We start from the raw sequence: 22132 nt of genomic DNA on the forward strand, positions 1-22132 counted from the left end.
AGTCCCATTTCTAGGTCATAACTTCTGAGACAGTGCATAAGTTTGGCATCATGTCAATAACGTGTGCATGGATTAATGTGTGTGGACAGTGCAGGCAGTCAACCTAACGTGCCCACGAAAAGGATTTCCCGCTCCTGCCACACGAGGGCAGACGCGGGCATCCTGACGGGCAGGCCAGTGTTATTGTTTCACTGATCAAACGTCAATCCTGCGAGATAATTACGGAATGAAGCCTCTGACTGTGTCAATTACGAATCGAAAATTCTACGTGAACGCCGGAATGACAGCCCCAGACGCTTTTCGACGGAGGCAAAGGGAAAACAGAACTGAAAATATAAACATGCGGAATTGTTTAAAACATATTTTTCCTTGAATGAAATATGAAACACATGTTGCTGGGCATAACATGAACGCAGCTCCGCAACACCATGCCTACAAAACTTTTGATGCAGCATATAGGATTTGAAATAGACTCTCTGCTCTGCTAAGAATTATGTGTGGCCATCTGAAAGCGGTGGGGGCTCTCCTGTCTTAAATTGAGCGTGCCACTAACGATGGCCAGCACGTTCTATCTACCTTGAAGAGGTTGGTTGGACTACATGCTGCCCGTCACAGGTCAATGCGTTTGGTGGTGTCGCTTTCAGTAGCAAACAGTGAGGTGAGCGAGTTTGGGGGGCAACGTGAGCCACATGTGGAATGGCAGCGCCGGTCGTGCTTTTAGCAGACCCCTTCTTTCCCTTTCTTCGGAATAGCTTAAGGATGGCAACAGTATTTCTTTGAACTTTTTTATTTTCTAGCTCACTGACACGGTGCCTCAGGGCACTTGGCAATGTCTGCTGGCTATGCGCATGACAGAAATATGACATAGAGGGGGCTGTCCTTCAAGGTCGTCTGACCAGGGCTGCCTGTGGTCCAATCAGTAACTGATCGTTTTGGGGACTCACTGCCTTTCTTGTTTTAGAGCGTGACGAATGCTCCCCTAAAGTGTTTGTTTTTAGGTCTCTCTGGGTTGGGGGAGGGTCAGTGTGCGTCTCAGGTGAGGATCCAGGCTACTTTTCTCAGGCTACCATTCTCAGGTGAGACCAAGAGCTCTGATGGCTCAGCTCTCACGGATTTTGCATTTAAATCTGGATACAGAAATTAGTTCCACTTTGCTTGCGCTCGGATTTCTGCCACGAGTGACACAGGTGAACTGGGAGGCCATCTTCCTTAGGTACCCTTTGCCATTTCTACAAAGTACTTTGGAGAAAGGACATATTGGATTCAATTTAATTCTTTGATCCCCGAGGAGTCATTAGAAGGCACTTGATTTTGCATTCTCTAAAGCTTCAAAATCTCATTCTTTAATTCTACTACAAACATTATTTTAAATAATGAATTATCAAAGCCCTGGTGATTTTGCTGCAATGTTTCATCTGTTGGACAATGGGCACTCACCTTAACATCATGGATAAACAGGGTGTATGCTCCATGGTGGCTAAGACAACTTCAAGATCCCCATGACAAAAAGCTAACTCTGACCTTTTATTGATGTATACAGAACATTGAAGAACCTTTCACTAGAGCTGAAGACCCACCTCCTGTGACACCTCTGCTATCCTGTCACCCGGGGCGGGCCCGAGGGCTCTGCAAGGTCCCATATTAATCCCCTTTCACACACAAACTCACCATTACACTGTTGTATGCCTGAAACCTTTTCCAGCACATGCTCCAACCCCTAAGCATTCCACAATATTGCATTGCTCTCCAATGCATTGTGGCCCATGTAGTCTTTTACTTTCTCCGAAAATTCATAGTCTACGCTCAGAAGATAAAGACCTGAGGAAAAGCACCGAATGGGGCCGGCAGAAGAAAAAAAAATGACCCATTCTAAGAATAGGGACTTACACGAAATTAGCGTTTCCCGCAGGGTGTCCGGGCCCCGGCGCACCCACGTACTCGGCACCCCTGCTAGCTACCATATGCCTGTTAGTTCTAGAGCCTGTCCCAGTCCCCCTAGCTTTCTGGTTCCCAAATCCTCTTTCCTGGTGAGAGCTAGCCCTTCTCCTTCAGCTTGTCAGTGCCCCCTGTTGCCAGCCCTCTCATTTCCAATGCCAGGGTCTTAGTTCCAGCTCAGGTGGCCAGTCCAGTTGTCTCCCTTGGTAACCTTTCTGGACACGATTTTCTGCCTTTCTCTACCTCTGGAGTATTTCAGGTGGCCTCTCGTAAGTGTCACGTGAGTGTGTGCTTGAGTCCATTATGAAGGTGCTCATTAGTCCAATCACAGGGTACTACTTAATCAGCTGAGGGGTGCCCGATAGTTCGGGTCAGGAGGTGCTGAATACAAAGAAGACTTGACCCCACCCCCGTTGCTTATATATGCCGGGTAACTTTTTGTGAGCAAATGAATGCACTTCGGCTTTCAGATTCGCCGCAGACTTCAGGCAAGTCACTCGCATGGAGAAACTATCATTTATTGAATGTTGTTGTTTCTTTTATGCACTTGCTCTTATTTCTTTCTTATTCATGTCCCCATCGCTTCTGTTTTGCACCTGCCTGTAGGTATCTGCTCCAGCTCGCCTCTGCCGCTCCTACTTCACTTGGGTTGAATTGCTGTAGTGTTGCTCACTTCTAGCCTTTTACTCCACTCAGCCCCGACCTCAATCCCTTCTTCGGGTATACCCACCCCCACCCGCTGTCCGCAGCATCTCTGAATAGACTTGACACCTCTTCGGGAAAGAGTTTCACAACCACGGACATGTTCTCCATCTCCCTGCACCATAGCTTTACCCCCCCCCCCCCCCACACGAATGGAATCGCACAAAAATGTCGACCTGGGAATTGCGCCGGCCGAAAATGCCGACTTTTTTTTAACCCCCCCCCCCTTACACCACATATATATGGGGGCCATGGGGGGGTTAGAGTATAATATTAATATGGGGAGGGGGCTGCGGGGGTCCCCCCCACATATATATGTGGTGTAAAGGGCTAAAAAAGTCGGCATTTACGGCCGTCGCAATAATCACATGGATCCCACACGAATCAATGCCCCCAATATCCCCGAACTAGTCTGCCCCCCTGTGATCCCATCAGAGCTGTCAATACCTCTCAAATGCCCACTCGCCAGGCTCACACTTAACAAAGTCCAAGCAGAAACAGAAGACATGAGTAACACATCTAATCCCAGATATGAGAGAATGGTCTGAAACCTTAACGCACGAACTGCAACAAGCATGGCATGTCCATGTCCATTTCAGTTACTGCGCATTGATATCTAAACTCACACTGCTGTGTGCAGCAGGCTACAGCAACAAGGCAGGCCGTATTTTCTAGGTGGGAAAGGGCGGGAAGCTGTGCAGCTAGAACCACATCATGACATTTGTTAGCTCAGACTTCAAAGAATGTTTTCAAACAATTGCTTGCACAGTTTATCAGTTTGCTTGCAAACCTAAATTAAGAATCATCGCTTCTGTTTTGCACCTGCCCTTAGGTATCTGCTCCAGCTCGCCTCTGCCGCTCCTACTTCACTTAGGTTGAAGTGCTGTTGTGTCGCTCATGGCAATGTCACCCGTTTGACTTTTGTGTAGGCATGGGAGAGGCATTTGCGAGGCTCTGCCATTATTGTACTAACTGGCCATAACTGGTACCAGCCTCAAAATGGTCCAAATGCCTGGGAATTTCATATCAGTGTGTGGAAAATGCCTATTGAATTCACATACACAAGTCAAACCGTTTGCCTTTGCCAATGCAGGTTTTTAATGCAACTTTAGAGAAGGACACGCATACTGCTTATAAAACAAGTGCCTGAAGGCACACTTGGTTATGACATTTCTATTTCACTAGTTGAGCATTTAAAGCTCCATTTAAGCAATTAACATGCAGAAGACTGTTTGAAAAAAACACTTGCAGGCACTTCAAGCACAGAGTGTGTTGTTACTTCTTCACAAAGCGCGCTCAAAGCGTTCCCATGGGGAGATGTATTGAACGGGGAGGAGCAGGAAGTGGATGAGAATGGCCATAGGGTTTAGCATGACCATGGGTAGTCAATGGGTGGGTAAGTAACCAAACACCACCTACAAGCTTTGTGTCCCTCCTCATGTTCCATCCCTCCCCTCGCTGTACTCCAATGTGATAGTTTCATCTTATCAGTGAAACTTTAGTGCCACCAAATAGCCAAAACTAACAAGGGATTACACTGACTGAGCAATTGTTGGACAATACCCATTACTTACTGGAGTGGATACATGTTGCTACAACTCTACAACTAACACTACAGTCCCCTGTTTTATTGTGATTTTAGATGCTGAAAAGGCTTTTGACTTTATGAACGGCGAGCAGCACTGGTGTGTACTTTACTCAGTGAAAAGGGCCAACATTGGCGGCCTCTGGTCAATCTAGTCTATAGGGCCAATCCCACCCACTACTTGCCTCTCTCCACCAAAAACAGTCCCTGTGATCACTTTCAACTAGCTCTGTCCTTTCAATGAAATGTCCATGTTATTTTGAAGGTCTGTTGCTTAATTGCAACAGTAAACCAACTCCAGGTGTAATAAAAATGTCTTAACCAAGTGTGCTTTCAGTCATTTAATTTTAAAGTAGTTGGTTTGTCCTTGCGTCTGTTCCTTACACTAGATCCCTGTTAAAAAAAATAAAAGAAAGCATTGGCAAAGTCAACCGTTTGGCTCTTGTAAAGGCATCGGATATGCATTTGCCAGGCACTGCCATCATATATTATCAAGTGTTTTGACCCATGTTGAATCAATAGACTGGGTAGATGTGGGGATGAGCTGTCACCACCCATTATTCTATTCCAGAACAAACTAAATCAATAGACTGGGTGGATGTGGGGATGAGCTGTCGCCGCCCACATTCCCGCCAGAATCCGGGAGAACTGCGCAGTTTGCGCACACCAAAATGGTCACCTAATCTGCTACCCACCAGTGCATAGAAAGGTGGTTCTGTTCAAAATCCGTTTTTTTATGTCAAAAAGTTGCTAAAATCATGGGCACAAGACCACTCTAAAGATACAACCTTCTTGTGGGGGGTTCCACATCACCACTCTACTGTAAGGATGCCATCAAAACAATGTTAAGCAAGGGTCCTATACTATCAAGCAAAAGACCACTCTATTGAAATGCAGTAATTCAAGACAGATCCCAAAAATGGGTGCAGTACCAGCTTTGTCCACAAACCAGCGCTAGCGGTCTAAACTCTGACAGGGAAACTGTATTTAGGAATTGCAAGAGGGGCAGGGACTTCAAAGCCTGTTGGTTAATTAAAAATCCTAGCCACCTGCTGTTCCCAGAGGCCAAGAGGCTGAGAACTCTTAACACCCCAGAGACTCATAACAGGAGGCAGGATATCACATGGCCCGTCTGAGTGAGAGGGAGGGGGTTTCCCCTTCAGCCTGGAGGAGAGAGACAATAGCCCCTTTCAGTTGAATGGGGCATGTTAATTTTGAATGTTGACTGTAAACAGAGAGCTGCCTGTGAGCAGAGACATGTGATCCCTGACCCACCCAGCTTCAAGGGGCGGGCCAGACTTGAGTGTGGATTCCTACTGCAGCAAATATATATTTTATAGAAACATTATAACTTATTGTAACCAAATGACAGGAATGTACAACTTTGAGATTCTTAGTATGAAAAATGCCCTCACGATTTGAGTCCAAACTCCAATTTCTACAGTGTTCTAGGACCAAACCCCGCTATTTAATGATATTACAGACACCGGGTTTATGCTAGAAACCTAGTAAATAGCTGGAATGTGTGTAGAAGGAGGGTGTACATTGGTGTAATTTTTGATACAGATTTAACATTGGTAAACCAATTAAAAATGAAATTAAGTTGTCATTTTTTAAAGCAAGAAGATCAGAGTCGGACAAGCATGGACCATAAGGACTCTGTAATATGTACATGTAATTTCAACAAATTGTGTATCTAGGAAATATGTATTTGGGTCAGAAATAGATTTGTGTGCAATTTGACAAGGGGAGGTTCCTCTGACCATAAAGCCTACAGCATCACTCTGACACTCCATTTCTTCCCCCCAATCAAAGGAGAGAGGAAAGCTTGGCCAATGATAAGCGAGAGGGGCAGGCTTAGCTAGGCCCAGGCACACACCCATTTTCAAAACACATAAAAGGAACATTGAAACCCAGGTAGAGACATTCACTTTCCACTTTCTTGCGGGACGTTTTGCCGGGAGACTTCAGACTTCACATCCAGAGATCCAGACTTCAAATCCATCAATCTCCAGAGACCAGAAATTAACTCCAGAATTTGTAGCAGAGAGGCCTGAATCCACAAGCTGAATCCTCTTCAGCAGGCTTCAAAACAAACCAAACTATTCAACAGCCGGGCGGAGCTGTTTGAATTCTTTGCCAAAAACTTTTGCAAGAACCTGTAGCAGTATCCAGAAAGCAGTGCTGTATCCGGAACCAGAGAGAACCAGAGACCAGACGCTGTAAGCAGAACCGCCAGAAGTCCCGTTCAACCTGTTGACCAGATCCGTGACGAGGCCCATTCCTGTCCAAAATCTAGTGTGAGTACCCAGCTAGCACTGTGCCAAAACCAATCTCTTAGTGTAAAATAATCTAATTAAAACTATTTTAACCTATTTAGAACTGCCTCATAGGAATCGTGTGTGTCATTCTGTCCTTTTTAAAGCTGAAAACTGTCATCTGCCATTTTGAACTTTTAAATTTCAAATCCAAAAAACTACCTTCACAAAATCGTCCGTATCTCTGGAGCCTGAACTAATATAAACTAGATATCACCCACCCTGAACCTCTAGAGGGAATTAAAAGCATTTTTAGCACATTTCTCACTTCATTGTCATCACATTCAAAGCATTTTGGGCCTGTGTTTCAAACGTCTACGTGTTTTCCTCTAAGCTTGCTGGGGGGGAACTGAATTTCGTATTGTATTTGATTGCATTCCTGAGAACTGTGTGCTCTTCTTTCCATCTCCTTATATTGCATAAAGGGGGGGAGTGAATTGTCAAGGAAAAGTGATTACATTGTCTTTTGTTGAAGCCATATCAAGTTATTTTCTGTACTGCATTTCATTCATCATTGCGTTTCCTTGAACCATATAAAGCATTCTTTCCCACCTTATTCTTCTGTTCCTATTCATAAGTAACCAAGAACTGTGCTACTGTAGGATTACCTCTTGCTGATTACTGCTCATATTCACAAGTGTACTATCCATTATCAATTTATTTATAGAAGTGTGATATATATATATATATATATTGTTGAATTTTTCAAATAAACCTTTTAAATTTGCAAAACATGCCTACTTCTTGGCTCAGTGGGGTCAAGGGGGATTCTAAGAGAGGGGTGTTATACAAGGGTTCATCATCCAGATGATAACTTGCCATACAAATACATAAATAAAGGCTTCCCTTGGGCATCCCAGACAAGGCACAGACTTAGTGGGATTGCTTGATCGGATTCACTTACAATATGCAGCCACTAACACCTTCTGCCCGCTGTTGCCATCTCGTAGTCCGGTAGTGCTGTTGTGGCATTGCCTGGAAAATGACTAGCCCATGTGTCACAAACGCCCAAACGGTTGGTTTTGCAAATGCTTGTTCATCAGAGTAATGCACTCTGTATTTCACCTATAAAAACATCAAAGTCCGACCATTTTGACAATAAGTCAACGAGTTCAATGATGTATTGTCCTCTTACATTACCCAACACAACAGCACTTATAGTGCCCATTCCAATTGATTCACATGTTAGAATGGGAATCTCAACTGGAGTGAGATGCCCCATCTACTTCAAAAATATGTCTCACTGCCATAACAGAAGGTACAACCCTTAATGTAGCTATGCCCTTCTCAACATCAATCCACCAATAATCACCCGTCACTCGCCCCTTCACTGTAGTGATCCCAAGATTACCCGCATGGGCCAAATCTAAGATGAATGTCCTCACACCCAGGGTGGGAAGGTGCATCCATCCCAACACATCAGATTCCCTTCGACCTCAAGGTTATCGGTAGATGTCCTATACTTAAGACGTACAGGCTCCTCCTCATTTACTTTCATTTGTACTCCTTCCATCAAATTCTGTTGCTCAAAGTCCTCTGTCAATGATTTCATCTATTCTTCAGTGTCAACTACTCCTTTATCTTCCAAAAAAACGTACCTTGAATTTCACCACTAGAGACGTAGGGCCTCCTTACACGGAAGGCGGTAACCATGGCGCTATTAGCGCCATGGTTGCCGCCAGTATTTTACAGAGTCCGCCATGGTGAATGGCGGAATTACCGCCCTATTCCAAGGTGTGTCGGGGCAGTAATTCCCCATTCACCATGGCACTTCCCCATTCCCATTTTTGTCCCCATAGGGCTCAATGGGAATGGGGAAGGTGGTAATTACGGTACCGCAAATTGTGGTACCGTAATTACCTCCAAGATCCCTTTGCTGGTCCCGTCCTTAACGGCTGGTAAACCCAGCCGTTAAGGTGGTGACCCACAAAGGGACCTCGTAGTAAGGCGGTAAGGGTTTACCGGCACTGGTACCCTTACCGGTAAACCCTTACCGCCATCCGTGTAATGAGGCCCTTAGTCATGTCCATGCACAGTAGTCAACCATCCCGCAATCCTCCTCAAAATGCCACCATTTACTTTTGAGTAAAAACAGACTTTCAGGGTTTGTGATCAGTGAAGACAACACATTTTGCAACCCCAAAAAGTGTACAATTTAGAAACAGACTAAGCAACCACTAAGGACTCCTTCTCGATGACAGATTAACAGACTTCTGCTCCTCTCAAAGTGTGAGCAGCAAAGGCAACGGGCTTTTTTGATGGTCTTCTGAACCTGAACTAAGAGAGCACCTAAACCAAATTAACAGGCATTTGAATACACAATGCTACGAAACTTAAAACCTTATTTGCAACAATGGTTTCACTTAGGAAAGTCCTATTGAAAACATTTTTGTAAATCAGGCCCTTGGAATCAATACTAGCCAGGACTGGAGCACACCACACTGCTTTTATAATATCGCAGAAGTGATTATAAAACTCTTCTGGCCACTGAAAATGAACCCTCTTCTTAATAAAGTTTCAGGGGCCTAGTCCTGTCTCAAAAAGGCAGTGCAAACTGAACCCCTCCTCTTGAAAATGTGTACACTAAATAATGAAATAAGATAGACTGGGGGTCGTGCGTAGCCAGTGCGCTGGTTAATACCAAAATTAAAGCAAGTGAGATGGCCTGCTGCTCAGATATCCTTCCACTGATGTCCCCTAGTAAACACCAGTACAGGTAAACATAGGATTGAGTACAGAAGGTAAAATCAGTGCGCAGATCCCAAAGTTCTTTTTGTGGAATCCACAAAACGAAATACAAAATAGGCTTCAAATCCAATTTATTATTCACTAAACAGCCAACACGTGTTTCGACCTTTCAGGTCGTTCTCAAGGCGTGATTCCAATGTTGTAACGGGGTCAAATCCCCTTCTCCAAATCAATATATTGGATGTGTTAATACATCCAATATATTGATTTGGAGAAGGGGATATGACCACGTTACAACATTGAACTATCGTCATCAGACACATCGTTTTTGCTCAACACACCACCCTGTCCATTATTTCATTGGTTTTGATTTTACCTTCCGTACACAACACTAAATAATGAATGCTTGTCAGCCTAAATTAACATTTCTCCAATTTGAGAGTCACGCCTTCCTCCTCCTCCCTTTTCCTAAGAAACATCTCCAGAAAAGCCTCATGCTCCACCCTCTCTCTGCCACAACAGAAAGACGATATTTGCAAAAACAAGCATGGGTCTCACAAGATATATTTAAACCTACGTTTGGTGTAAGTTGTCCAAAATTAAGAAATTTTATGTAGGCGGAATCTAAGCAGCAGGAGATAGAAACCTGTGCTCCCAACAGTAGTGTTTTATGGGATCATAGGAAACTCATCATGAAGAAGGGCGCCCAGCAGTGACGTCTTTACCTCGGAGGGGGCCCCACAAGGCTGCATGATCTTTTGAAGTCAGTTTCCATTGTTGACCAAACATAAATGGCACACGTTGGGATATTCTACGACATGCTGCTGAGGTTAAACATATTGTCTGTCTTTTGTTGACGAGTACGTTCTGCTCTGATTAATTCATCCTTTAATGCTTTCTGTGTTCACTGTAGTATACATAGTTTGCGCTTTCACTATAGCACACCTACTGTAGCATTCTCATCTTTCTGTGGGGACCCTGTTGATCATGTGCATCAGCCAAAGTTGAAATGCATATTGATACATTTGAGAGCTGCAATGGTTCAGATGATAGCTCAGTGTGTTATGCACTCATTGCAGAGATGTATGTGTTCATATGCAAGATTACAAAACCAATTCCAGCACTGCCAGCTCAGCCATTCCTATGTCTGACGTCAATAAACCTGCATGTATATGTACTTTGTTTTGAAGCACAGCAGGTGCTATTAATGGCAATGTAACTGCACCAGATAGCAGTTGCTATAAAAAAAAGCATCAGTATGGTGACAGTCTAGAAATTAGAAATCGGTTTCTTCAGACAGGTGGTTGTAAAACCTAGGCAGCCAGCCCTAATGATGAGCATAAGTGTTAGTCTGGAGAGGTGATTAGGTAACCATATTCAAGACTGTAAAATCAAGGCATTCATTCTCGTGTCCTGGCTTTTTTATCAGATGATACAGTGATCCTGGACAAATCATCTTATATCACTGACAGTACTGTGCTGTCTTCTGTGAAAAAAGGTTTGCCTTCTCACATGCTGGTGGTATTGTTTAGCCCATTACCTGATCTTTCCTTTTAAATAGGCCATTTGAGTGGGAGGGGTTCTACACAGAAGAAAGGGACCAGGTATTGCAGGCCTCTGGCAAGCACATTTTAAACTCTGCTCATTTGACAGAAAAACTGTTCTCTTTTTTTTCCAATTCAAAGGTTTATCTGCAAATTTATAAATAACTATTTCACAAGCCTGTGTTTTTAGCGTATTTAAGCTTTAAAATACAAAAGAGAAATCCAGATAAAATCTTTTTTAGATCACATCAGTTAGACTGCTAGTACTTTAATACTTTGCTTGATGATGGAGACAATGAAGCTAGAATCATCGCTGTTTAGCAAAATACGCTTCCATTAAAAAGTTGTTTTTAAAAAACGGTCATGTTGGGTCATGCGATTTGTTTACTTTATAACATTGCATTGTCTTAGTTCATGGTAAGAACTGGAAAAGAAAAGGGCAGAATTTGCAGAAATGGCCCGAATCCGGCATCACTGCCTAACCAATGTGTGATCCTCATCTCAGTTAATCTCATATTGCCTAATCTGTTAAAATTACCAGTCCCATAACCTTTTAAAAATGTCACCCTTCAGAGTGATTGCATTCTCAGGGTATGGTCTTCAAAAAAGACTCACACTTGCTTTCAATGGCTAGTGTTACTTCCCCTATAATAATAGTGAACATTTATATATTGCACACAACCACTTATTTCTTTGCTCTCCAATGGAAACACTACTTGAAAAATATACCCTTTTAATCTCAGTCTCAGACATCTTCCTAGAAGCTTCTAATCTTCATTCACTATCTATGCTATATGTGTAGCTTTCTTCTTGCTTCCAATTGGTCTCCTGCATCCATGCTTAAGCACGTTTGCATTATGTGAGGCGGCTAATCTGAGTTGTCTATTCTGGATTATGTGCACCTTTTTCATATGATCTGTGTCCTGCATTTATACTATGGCAAGTATACCTTCCTTGTGTCGGCTAGTGATGAAAAGTGTCCTGTACCTATGCTACATCACAAGTACCCTTACTGTGTACTGCTAATGTCCTTCCAATGCTACTTCTTTATCATTCTGATTACAGCAAGAATAAAGAGGGTGACGGGACTGAAAGGGATAACCTATGCTTATTTTGCGAGGCAGCACATCAAGCTATGTGTGATGATCGTGATGGGGGCGGGGGGTGGCGTGACCAGATATTCAGACCCCTTAAATTGTTTTTGTTTGGTGGAGGGGGCACCACAGGTGCTTAGGATGGCCCTGGCACCCCGGTTCCTAATTTTGGGAACTGTCTCGTTAGCCAGAATGTCCTGAGCTACAGGGAACCTTTATCACCAAACATCTATGAATGTTTAGTTGGACTTGGCCTTTCAGTATGTTGGTGGACATCCAATCACCTAGAGCAAAACCTCATAAGAAAAACTGAGATGCTCTGAAACAAGTTATGATTACGGTGGAGAAGAATGTGCGTGCTGCCGAATGGCAAACGAGCCACGCATAGGATCCGGGGCAGAAGAAGTGAATTACCAAATAATGGTGGTATGGAGAGGCCAGAGGGCCACGCTGGTGAAAGAGTGACACGTGGAAGATATTCTTGGTAAATGTACTGCAATAAGCTTTCAATGCCAGAGACAAAGGATCCATCATATATAATACATGGACACCCATCCCCGTGGATGCCAGGCGACTCCATGTAGATGCATGATCATAGCTGTCCATTGCCAATGAGAGAACGACCACTCCATAGCACCGTCCTTGGCCATACGCAAGTCATTCATCAATGATACGCAAACACACTTGCTTGCATGTGGAGGCTGAATCTTAAACAAACAGCCTGATTCATGGAATTATTTGCGTGAAAAACGCAGATTTGTGTGCGTTTCTGCCCGAAAATCCCTGTTTGAAGTATGGGGATTTTCGGGCAGAAAGGCGAGCAAATCTGCGTTTTTCGCGCAAATAATTGCATGAATCAGGCTAAAAGTGTCTGAAAATACTCCCCTCTCCACACACAGGCTCTCCTCTCTCTTTCTTGACAAATCGTTTTGCTTGTGTCTTTTTTTTGTTGTTATTATTTTTGTTATTTTATTTTTAATTTTTTGATGGTGCGTCAGATGTACCTAGGCTGTTTCTTATGGGATCGGGGTTCATGTCTCGTCTGCCCAATCTGACATTCAGCATACAGTCGCGGGAATCTTTGCACCTATTTAATTCACTACCTTTCATTGTTTGTGTTGTATTTGCTGTGCTTCGGTATCTGATGACTGTCGCTTCAAAAGAACAACTCTTCATAACGAACAATCGTGCACATTGTATGGAACTCATTATGATATTGCGTATGTAGATGAAACACACACACACACACACATCTGATATGGTGCGCTAGGGGGCAGGGGTCAGACATCAATTGTAGATGCAGAAATTGGAAATTGTAATGTGCACTGTTTGCACATTTGGTTGTAACGTTCAGTATAAAAGGTATTTCCACGTCATTGAACAGCAGATTTAGATATTTTAGTGTCCTTAGGCACTTTAAACATCTTTCTGAATGACAGTTTGATCCCTAATTGCAATGGTTTATGAGCAAAGACCTTGAAAACAGAAGTTAAGAAGAATAACTTGCCGCATTCTAAATAAACATAAATTACACTCTAGGAATGGTTGGCACATCTCACAATCAATCCAAGGTCTGCTGGAGCGGCGTCTGCTAAACTAAGAAATCTGCCCATTTACTCAAGGCGACCGGCTGGGTCACATGTGACCCCAAAACCAATCCAATGGGTTATAACCACTAAGGATCATGAAGAGCACGTGCACTGAGATCTCTCTCTCTCTCTCTCTTTCTCTCTCTCTCTCTCTCTTTCTCTCTCTCTCTCTCTCTCTCTCCCTCTCTCTCTCTCTCTCTCTCTCAGCAACATGCTATTCATGTCTGAGCTTCACAACAGCTATGAGAGTTTAGCTATGTCCTCAGCAGGATTGCCTTACTTTCTATCTGCAGAGACTCCATCGCTCCGAAGAACGGTCACGTGGTTCTGGGTTGGGGACCTGCGCTATGGAGGATCAGCCTCCAGGTCTCACTAACGCTAGTGCAATGTCTCTGGTCTTCAGCGCAGGGGAACCTGGGTTGGCTCCAAGGATGCCAGCTCATCCTTCACACTACTGTGCACACCTTAATAGCAAGTCCTCTCACTTACTTGTAGTATCGAAGGGGATCTGTTTGCAGTCAGATGTACGTGGCCAAGGACAGTAATACACAGCTCCGCCCTCAACAATTTCCGGCTGTGTCGTGTTGGCTTTCGGCGCTCCGACCAAGACGCTTACTCTAAACAAGAGAGACAACGCAACATTGAAAAACAGGTACTAGCAAACGATGTTTAATGCATTTAGACATTCATGCATTAGTGAACCCGCTTTTCTCAAATCAAGGGGAGTAAAGTGCGAATCATTCTGAATTCGCTGACCAAATAACATTCAAATGGAGTTCTAAGAAAATGCAGTGCACTCAGGGTGGAGATGGCAGACCTGCATGCATCATGCCCCATTCGACTCAGGAGCTGCTTGTCCAGTTCTTTCTTTACTTTGCATTCTGGGACTTTTAGTCCTTGATTCATAAGGGGAAATCTCAGCCTACAAGTCTCCGAAAGGGCAGCAACACTGCAATTGAACAAGCAACTCATGAACGGACTTGGGCATGTTAGCAGGGCTGCCCACCTCCCTGAGGCAGCTTTAATAATGACCAGTGCTGCCTGAGGAAGCCCATATCTTAGCACTCACCCCAAAAAAGCCATATATATACAGAATTCATATAAATAACACCCAGGTATAGCCACGCACCCCCTGCCCTGGTTAGATACTTTCACTGAATTGTTCAAAGATCGTGCCTCTAAAGGTCACAACCTGTGTTCTCAAGTACTATAGTGCCGGCAGACAGGTGTGAACCTCATAATCTGATTCTGTTTCCTGGGCTCACTAAAGAGAGCCATGGAGTACCGCGGTCCTATGGTAGCTTTCAGCTCAGTATCATCCCAGAGTTAGGAATTGACTGGGAGAAATCCGTGGAAAACAAAGGAAATAAATGACCATGGGTGGCCCCTCCATAACGGGCGATGGGGCACCGACCCACCCACTCATCGTACAAAGTCAGCCCAGGGAAGGCACTACAGAAAAACAACATTAATTAGAAATTAAACACTTAAAAAGGAACAGTCTTATAACAGTGTTGAGAAACAAAAACCCCAAATCCGTTCCCCTCACTTCTTAAACCTTCTATAATATTAAAATAATCAACAGGGGCGTATTGCTTCCCCAGCCTTGCAGGGCTCATTGGGAATGCAGACTGGGGAACTGCAGGCCTAAAGGTGCCTAGGTGGTGCCCCTGCACCTCCTGCACATTTAGGCCTCCCTGGGTGTTGTTCAGGAGGAGTTTCAGCTGCCCTGTGCCGGCCCTCGGCAGCCAGGAAGCTCTCTCTGCTTCCTGGTTCCTGTCAATGCTGCATGGGAGGCAATTGGGACCAGGCTGCAGGTAATGTATTAATGTATGTATTATGTATGCGTACATACAAGTGTTCGTATCTGTAAGCGTGTGCAAGTGAATGAGATAGTGACTGTTCTATATGTGTGTGAGCAAATAGATAAATTAATGGATGGGTGAATGCGTGTTTGAATGAGCGAAATGGGTGAATCAATGTGTATGAATGTGTGTGTGTGGGTGCCTAGGGGCGGGCCTGTCTCTGTGCATGGGGAAGGGAGTTGAGTGGGGGGAGTGAGGCATGATTTTATGGCCACCAAGAGTAAAGCAAACATGTTCCATGTTTGCTTTACGTTTGATGCCCATTTTGTAATTATGTGGTAAGACTGGCCTATGGTGGTGGGCCAGTCAAGATATATTTTTTTTAAATATATATCCAAGCCGGTCCACCAACGTAGGTCAGTCTTGCCACATAATTACAAAATAGGAATCGAGAGTAAAGCAAAAATAAATCATGTTTGCTTTACTCTTGAAGGCCATTAAAACATGCCATGCCAGAGTATCAAAATATATACAGACTGGCCCATCATCAACATAGGGCAGTCTTGTCACATAATAAGTCTAATTATGTTTGCTTTACACTTGAAGCCCGTTAAAACATGCCATGACACAGTATCAACAGATATACAGACTGGCCCACCAACATAGGCCAGTCTTGCCACATAATGGATCAAGAGTAAAGCTTTACTCTTAATGGATATTTTAATGGGCATCAAGAGTAAAGTAAACATGATAAGTGTTATTACGTTGACTGACTGGTCTTCCTTAGTGTTCCAGTCTGTATATATTTTGATACTGTGGCATGGCATGTTTTAATGGGCATCAAGAGTAAAGCAAACATGAATCATGTTTGATTTACTCTTGATGCCAATTTTGATATTACTTGGCAAGACTGGGTTATTTTGGTGGGCAAGTCTGTATATATTTATAATGTGGCATAGCATGATTAAATGTACATCAAGAGTAAGCCATACATGATATGTGCTATTACATGTCTACATTGGCCTACTTTAGAGCACCAAGTCTAAAAATATTTTGCGACATGGCCGTGCATTTTTACTGACATCATGGGTAAAGCCTTTACGATGAGTGTTATTATGTGGCAAGACATGCCTATATTGGTACAGCCAGTCTTGATATTTTTCTAATTGTGGCAAGGCATTTTTACTGGCAAATCCAGGAGGAGAATGTTCTTACAACGCAATACTGAAATGTTTGAAGTTTATTTTATTTGTAAAGCACAGCCAGGCCCTTGTGCAACCGAACACATATTCTTAGGTACAGGTTACAGTATAAAAGTATGCACAAAGTAAAAATGTACGAGCTATAATACAAGTACAATATGAGGTATATACACAAATGATATATATTACAAGTCGGTAGCGTATCTTAGAAGAAGGAGTTTCAAGGTTTCTGCGTGAACAGCCAAGATTTGGTATTGTTCTTGAAAGTTAGGAACGAAGGCTCCATTCTGATGGAGGTAGGCAGTGTGTTCCAGAGTTTGGCGGCTAGGACAGGGAAGCTCACACCACCCGCTTTTTGGAGTTTAAATCAGGGCAGGGTGAGTCTGTGAATTTGCGCTGATCTGGAAGTTCGGGAGGAGGTATGGCGAGTAAGGTGGGATGAGAGGTAGGGTGGGGCATTATTAGCCAACCATTTATGACTCCGGGTTAGTGTCTTCAGGGCAATTCTTTGTTTTACCGGGAGCCAGCATAGATCAGATCTGACGTTGGAGATATGAGACCGCCTAGGGATATTGAGAGCCGCCCTTATGGCATTATTTTGGATGGTTTGCAGTTTATTGAGGTTATGTTGGCTAGTTCCCAAGTAGAGGGTACTACAGTAATCAATTTTGGACATAATGAGTGTTCTTGCAAGAGTAATGCAGTTCTGAGGATTCAGAAAGGGTCTGCAGGCGGTGATGAGTTTGCATGTATGGGACAATGCTGACCTTACTGCATTTGTTTGTCTGTTCAGGGAAAGGGTAGAGTCCAGATAGACGCCTAGAGTTTTAGTGTCTTTGGAGACCTTGATGTTATTGCCGTCAATGATGAAAGACTTGTAGGCTTGGTCCAATTTGTTGAGACGTTGAGTTGATCCTAGTAGTAAGAGCTCTGTCTTGTCATCGTTAATATTGCTGCACTATGGTAATCTGTAAATAATTGAGATTAAGTAACCATTTTTAAAAACTACCATGAACTTGGTTGAAAATAAAAGGAATTTAACGACATGTCGTCAATTGAGTTAAAAGATGTATTAAGGAAATGTATTTCCTTATTGGATACAGGTTCCTAATATAGGTTGGGTGCTGTGAATGGTCAAGGGTTGACCTGCGAATACCCGGTGCAAAGAAATAAGAATATAAGAAAATATGACCTGTCACGGCTATGATTGAGCCAGTTTTGGAGCTCATGTCCATCCAGGATGTAAGTTAAGGCTTGGTGGTATATATTGTCTGGTGTGCCCTACCTTTGGGGTATAAACATTATATGTTGTTTAGAAAGATGGTAAACAGAAACCCCATTGTTGATAAAATGTTTTGGAATTAACTTGTGATTACAAGGAGAAGTATAATGTATGTAATAGAATCTATGTATTTTTGTAACTAGAGAACCATTGTTGCTCACAACTGTGTATGTTTGTTTTTAAATTGTGCTAACCTGTTGGGGTATATGAAAGAGGTTTTCCATCTGCTCTAAAAGAAATTGTCTGTCCTGAAGAAGGTCTAAAAATAATTGGGTGTAGAGACACTAAAGATAGTGCCTTAATCTCCAGAAGGGCCGAAACATGTCGACATTTGACAACCGACTCACTAAATATTGAAGTCGTGTATCGTTATACTGCTTAAGTGAATTAAGTCAGTTTATTCATCCAACTAACCCCATACAGATGATACTGTTTTTAAGAATGGACTAAGCTGATCATTAAGTGATGAATTGTATTTACATTTGTATGCTCTGCTTTTCTCCCTGCTTTATTTTTTCTAAATTTGTCTTAACAATAAATGTATAATGGACTCATTTATGAATTATGATTTTCAGCGTGTGTTTGCGTATGCATAAGCAATGTGGTTTTTCTCGTGTTAATAGCATGTGGTAGTCCGCCGTATTTGGCAGTTCCAAACCAAAATGTGTTTTTGATATATGTGTGATTGTTTTTACCAAATGGGAAGGTACTAACTGACACAACATTACATATTACCAGCTCAGCCTTTTTTGACAATGAGTGTGGTAGTCAGGAGTCTCATTTTTTTTGTATAGTGTATTGAACTGTGTTCTCCCGTTCCGAGACTCTGACCCTCCGTTAACAAAAATTGAGGGAGATTACCTTTTTAGAGGTAACTTGTCATCGTTAAGGCACAGTTCATGTTGCGTCATCCAGGCCTGGATGACCAGATAGACATCATTCAAGGATTTGGTATCGGCTGTGTGATCACCAGTGATGGGAATGAGTATCTGGGTGTCATCCGCGTAGTTGGTGTAAGAGACACCCAGATAGTCGAGCACATCGAAGAGGGGTTTGGTGAATATGTTGTAAAGCGTCGGCGATACACAAGAGACTTGGGGGATGCCACAGTGGAAAGGAGAGGGGTCTGCAGATGCTGTAGGTGAGAAGACCCGCATGGATCTGTTGCTGAGGAAGGAGTGGATCCAGGCATTGGCAGAGTCTGAGAAGTGGGCCGCTGATTTAAGAAGATGGCAAAGTATGTGGTGATAGACCAAATCGAATTCCACAGAGAGGTCGAGGAGAAGGAGTAACGTTAGCTTCCCGTTGTCCTTTAGTGCCTCCATCTGAATTTTCAGATCGATCAGGGCTGTTTCAGTGCCATGTTTGGGGCGGAAGCCAGACTGTCTTAGACCCAGAAGATTGTTGGATTCAAGGTAGTCCTGGATCTGGAAATATATTTGCAGCGCCAACATGGACATCTTTACTGACATTAAGTGCAAAGCAAACATGAATATGTTCTCATCTGAAAATGCTGACAGATATTGCTGCAGCCAGCATGGAAATGTATGGGTGCACAGCCAGCATGAAAATGTTTTTATACTGGCAAATATATATATTATGAGACAAGGCAGCATGAAAATATTCTTGTGCACTGTTCGTGACTTGCATCTATTGGATCTATTATAAAAAGCAATTACAAACTATGTGGCTTTTTACCCATTTTTTCAAACAGGTGTGCTGTAAAATGCACATTTTTAACCTATTATTTTAAAAATGTTCTCTGAGCAAGAACCCCCAAATCCTTTTAAGATAGTGTGGGCTCCCTCACTATGCTCAGTCGATCAAGGTGTGGATGGTTCTGACTGCAAACATTCAGGGGATGTATAGCTGTATGTAGACCTCCTGAGGTTTTCAAAATCACTGCCTTTTATTTTAAAAATCTTTCTTTATGCATCCATTATTAGAATGGAAGTGTATACTGTGGCCTCGTTAAAAAAATGTTGGCTGGATAATCACTCTAAACTCACCTAGGGCTGACTTGCTCTCTAACCTGAGTTGCTCACCCCTGTCCTGGATGTAGAAACCCAGCCATCCCAGAACCCTCTTAAAGTACTGTCAATCATACTGGTTACTTGGAAGTGCTTAGAAGCAACATATGTGATCCAGGCACTAGGAGTGAGCCCACAAGGAAGGCCACCTTTTGTTATCTTATGTTATGTTATGTTATAGGAATTTGTTAAGTGCACGTTCGGAGAAGGCATAATGGCGCTGGGGGCCGAAGGTGGACAGAAACAGAAAGAAGAGTTTACAATAGTAGCATTTTCAGTTTACGCAGGAATCCAAGATGATCAACAATACTCCGCAAAGTAAGTGGGAGTTTATTCCAGGCGATGGCGGCCACTATCGAACAGGCACACCCACCCGACCGGGCCAGCCTGAACCGAGGGATGACTATAAGAAGAGTTGATTGAGAGCAAAGGAGCCGAGTGAGAGAGTAATGCACAAATTTTGCTTGCAAATACTCTGCACCGATACCGTAGAAGGCCTGGTGTACTATACACATATATTTAAACAGAACACAGGCCTCAACGGGGAGCCAATGCAGTTGCCTCAGAAGGGGTACATGTGAGTACCAAAAGGAGGGCAAAGGATAGATCTTGCGGCAGCATTTTGTATAAGTTGTAGCTGCTTAATGAGGTAGCGAGGCTACCCTCAGTAGAGCGAGTTACAGTAGTCCAGACCACTTAATACAAGTGCGGCCACCACCAAGGCTTGACAGGCTCTAGGGATGAAAGGAAGGACCTTCCGCGAGACCCGGAGTTTGAAATGACCAGTCTTACAAACTGCTGCCACCTGCTTCTCCTTTGTCAAAGAAGCCAAAATTTTAACCCCCAGGTTTTTTACCGACAGCACGGTTGTGGGACGAGGGCCAAGTGAGGAAGGCCAGAAGTCAGCAGTCCAATATAGCAGGGGGAAGTAGTCCCAACAACCAAGATCTCTGATTTACTAGCATTGAGCTTAAACCAGTTAGATGACATCCAGCTACCCAATTCCTCCATGCATTTCGTCAGTCTCACAGCTGTCTCGGTCTGAGTCAAGTCTAACCGGACTACAATCTGCGTGTCATCCGCATAGGAATAATAGCGGAAGCCATGGCCTTGAAGGTTAAACAGGATCGGGGAGAGTGCCGATCCCTGCGGGACCCCACAAGCAAGGGAAACAGGAGGGGAATGAAAAGGCAGAAGAGATACCGACTGGGACCTATCGGCGAGAAATGCAGTTAACCAGTCAAGAACACGACCAGAAAGCCCAGCTGGTGTGTCTGCTGGTGAAGAAAGGTAAATTAAGTGGATGTGAGACAAGTAAAGGGATTCACTCTCAAACCTTTCCATTGACTGCTCCAGGGAAGGGTGGGCCTGAGAGTGAATGTCAATGGGGTTGTGATGAAATGACTATTTCTCTGCAGGACTAAAGGGATGAGTAGTGTCTAAAACGCCTACTCAGGCCCACACTAGTACAAATCAGCAGTGATCCCACTGAAAAAAGTGAAACAAGCACAGCCCAAGTATACATTATCCACCTCTTTTGATAAAGTGGGCTGAGGACAGGCTGTACTCTTCAGGACGGGTGTGAGCTGATACAGCTGCAACACAAACAGCAATCATACTGTGGTACCAAAATAAAGGCATGTCAACCATGTTTCTATAAAAATAGGAACTTTAATAAAGCAAACAATTCACACAACTAATTAAAAACACTAAACCCAATACACTCCTGTACAGAAAACACAGAGGATGCAGTATTTGAGAGCAATGGGGACCCGCTGGGTGAAGACAGTGTTGGTGTGAAGGTGTGCGATGTGGGAGGGAAGACAGGAGACACTTGTCAGATTACTCTGTTTATTCACAGAAGCTGAGCATAAGGGGTTGCCCCTCTTTTCTCCCTTTTTGCTCCAACACAGCCCTGTTTTCTCTTTAAGGTAGGGAAGGCCTCCTTCAGCTTGTCCTGTAGTTCCCTTCTTCTGGGTCAACTTCCCCTGGGACCCAAGGGCTGAGCTTGGCTGGTGGGTGGTAGTAAGGGTCTTGCAACCTGGCCTTCAATATTCCCAGGTATACCCTCCAGGCTCCTTCTCCAACATGTCTCCTTTCTGTAAGTATAAAGGGATCACCAGTCACACCTTCATGGTTCCCCTTGTCCTTTAAATCCCCCTCACGTGAAAGGGATTGGTTGGACTGTATCCTTTCTGGACAAATCACCCCCTCCCTTGGGGTCCTAAAATTCTCTTTGATGTTAGGGGTCTGTGTGTGTTGAGGAAAGCCCTGCCCCTCCATGCTTGCCATGTTTTTACTGTCATCGAACGCTGCCTTGCGTTGCTCGTGGGACATCGAACAGAACAGGGATTTACC

At 43.6% G+C, this 22132-nt stretch overlaps 1 protein-coding gene across 1 annotated transcript in view; it reads right to left on the reverse strand.

Moving 5' to 3' along the window:
* ITGA8 (integrin subunit alpha 8) overlaps window positions 1-22132 on the reverse strand; it is a 791003-nt gene that overhangs the window by 724607 nt on the left and 44264 nt on the right. The window contains exon 2 of the mRNA XM_069648404.1: window positions 13945-14072. Coding sequence (XP_069504505.1) covers window positions 13945-14072 — 128 coding nt within the window. The remainder of the gene's footprint in view (window positions 1-13944; window positions 14073-22132) is intronic.

This window comes from Ambystoma mexicanum, chromosome 2q (genome assembly GCF_040938575.1).
Source record: "Ambystoma mexicanum isolate Mex_15411 chromosome 2q, UKY_AmexF1_1, whole genome shotgun sequence".
NCBI classification, from domain to species: domain Eukaryota; kingdom Metazoa; phylum Chordata; class Amphibia; order Caudata; family Ambystomatidae; genus Ambystoma; species Ambystoma mexicanum.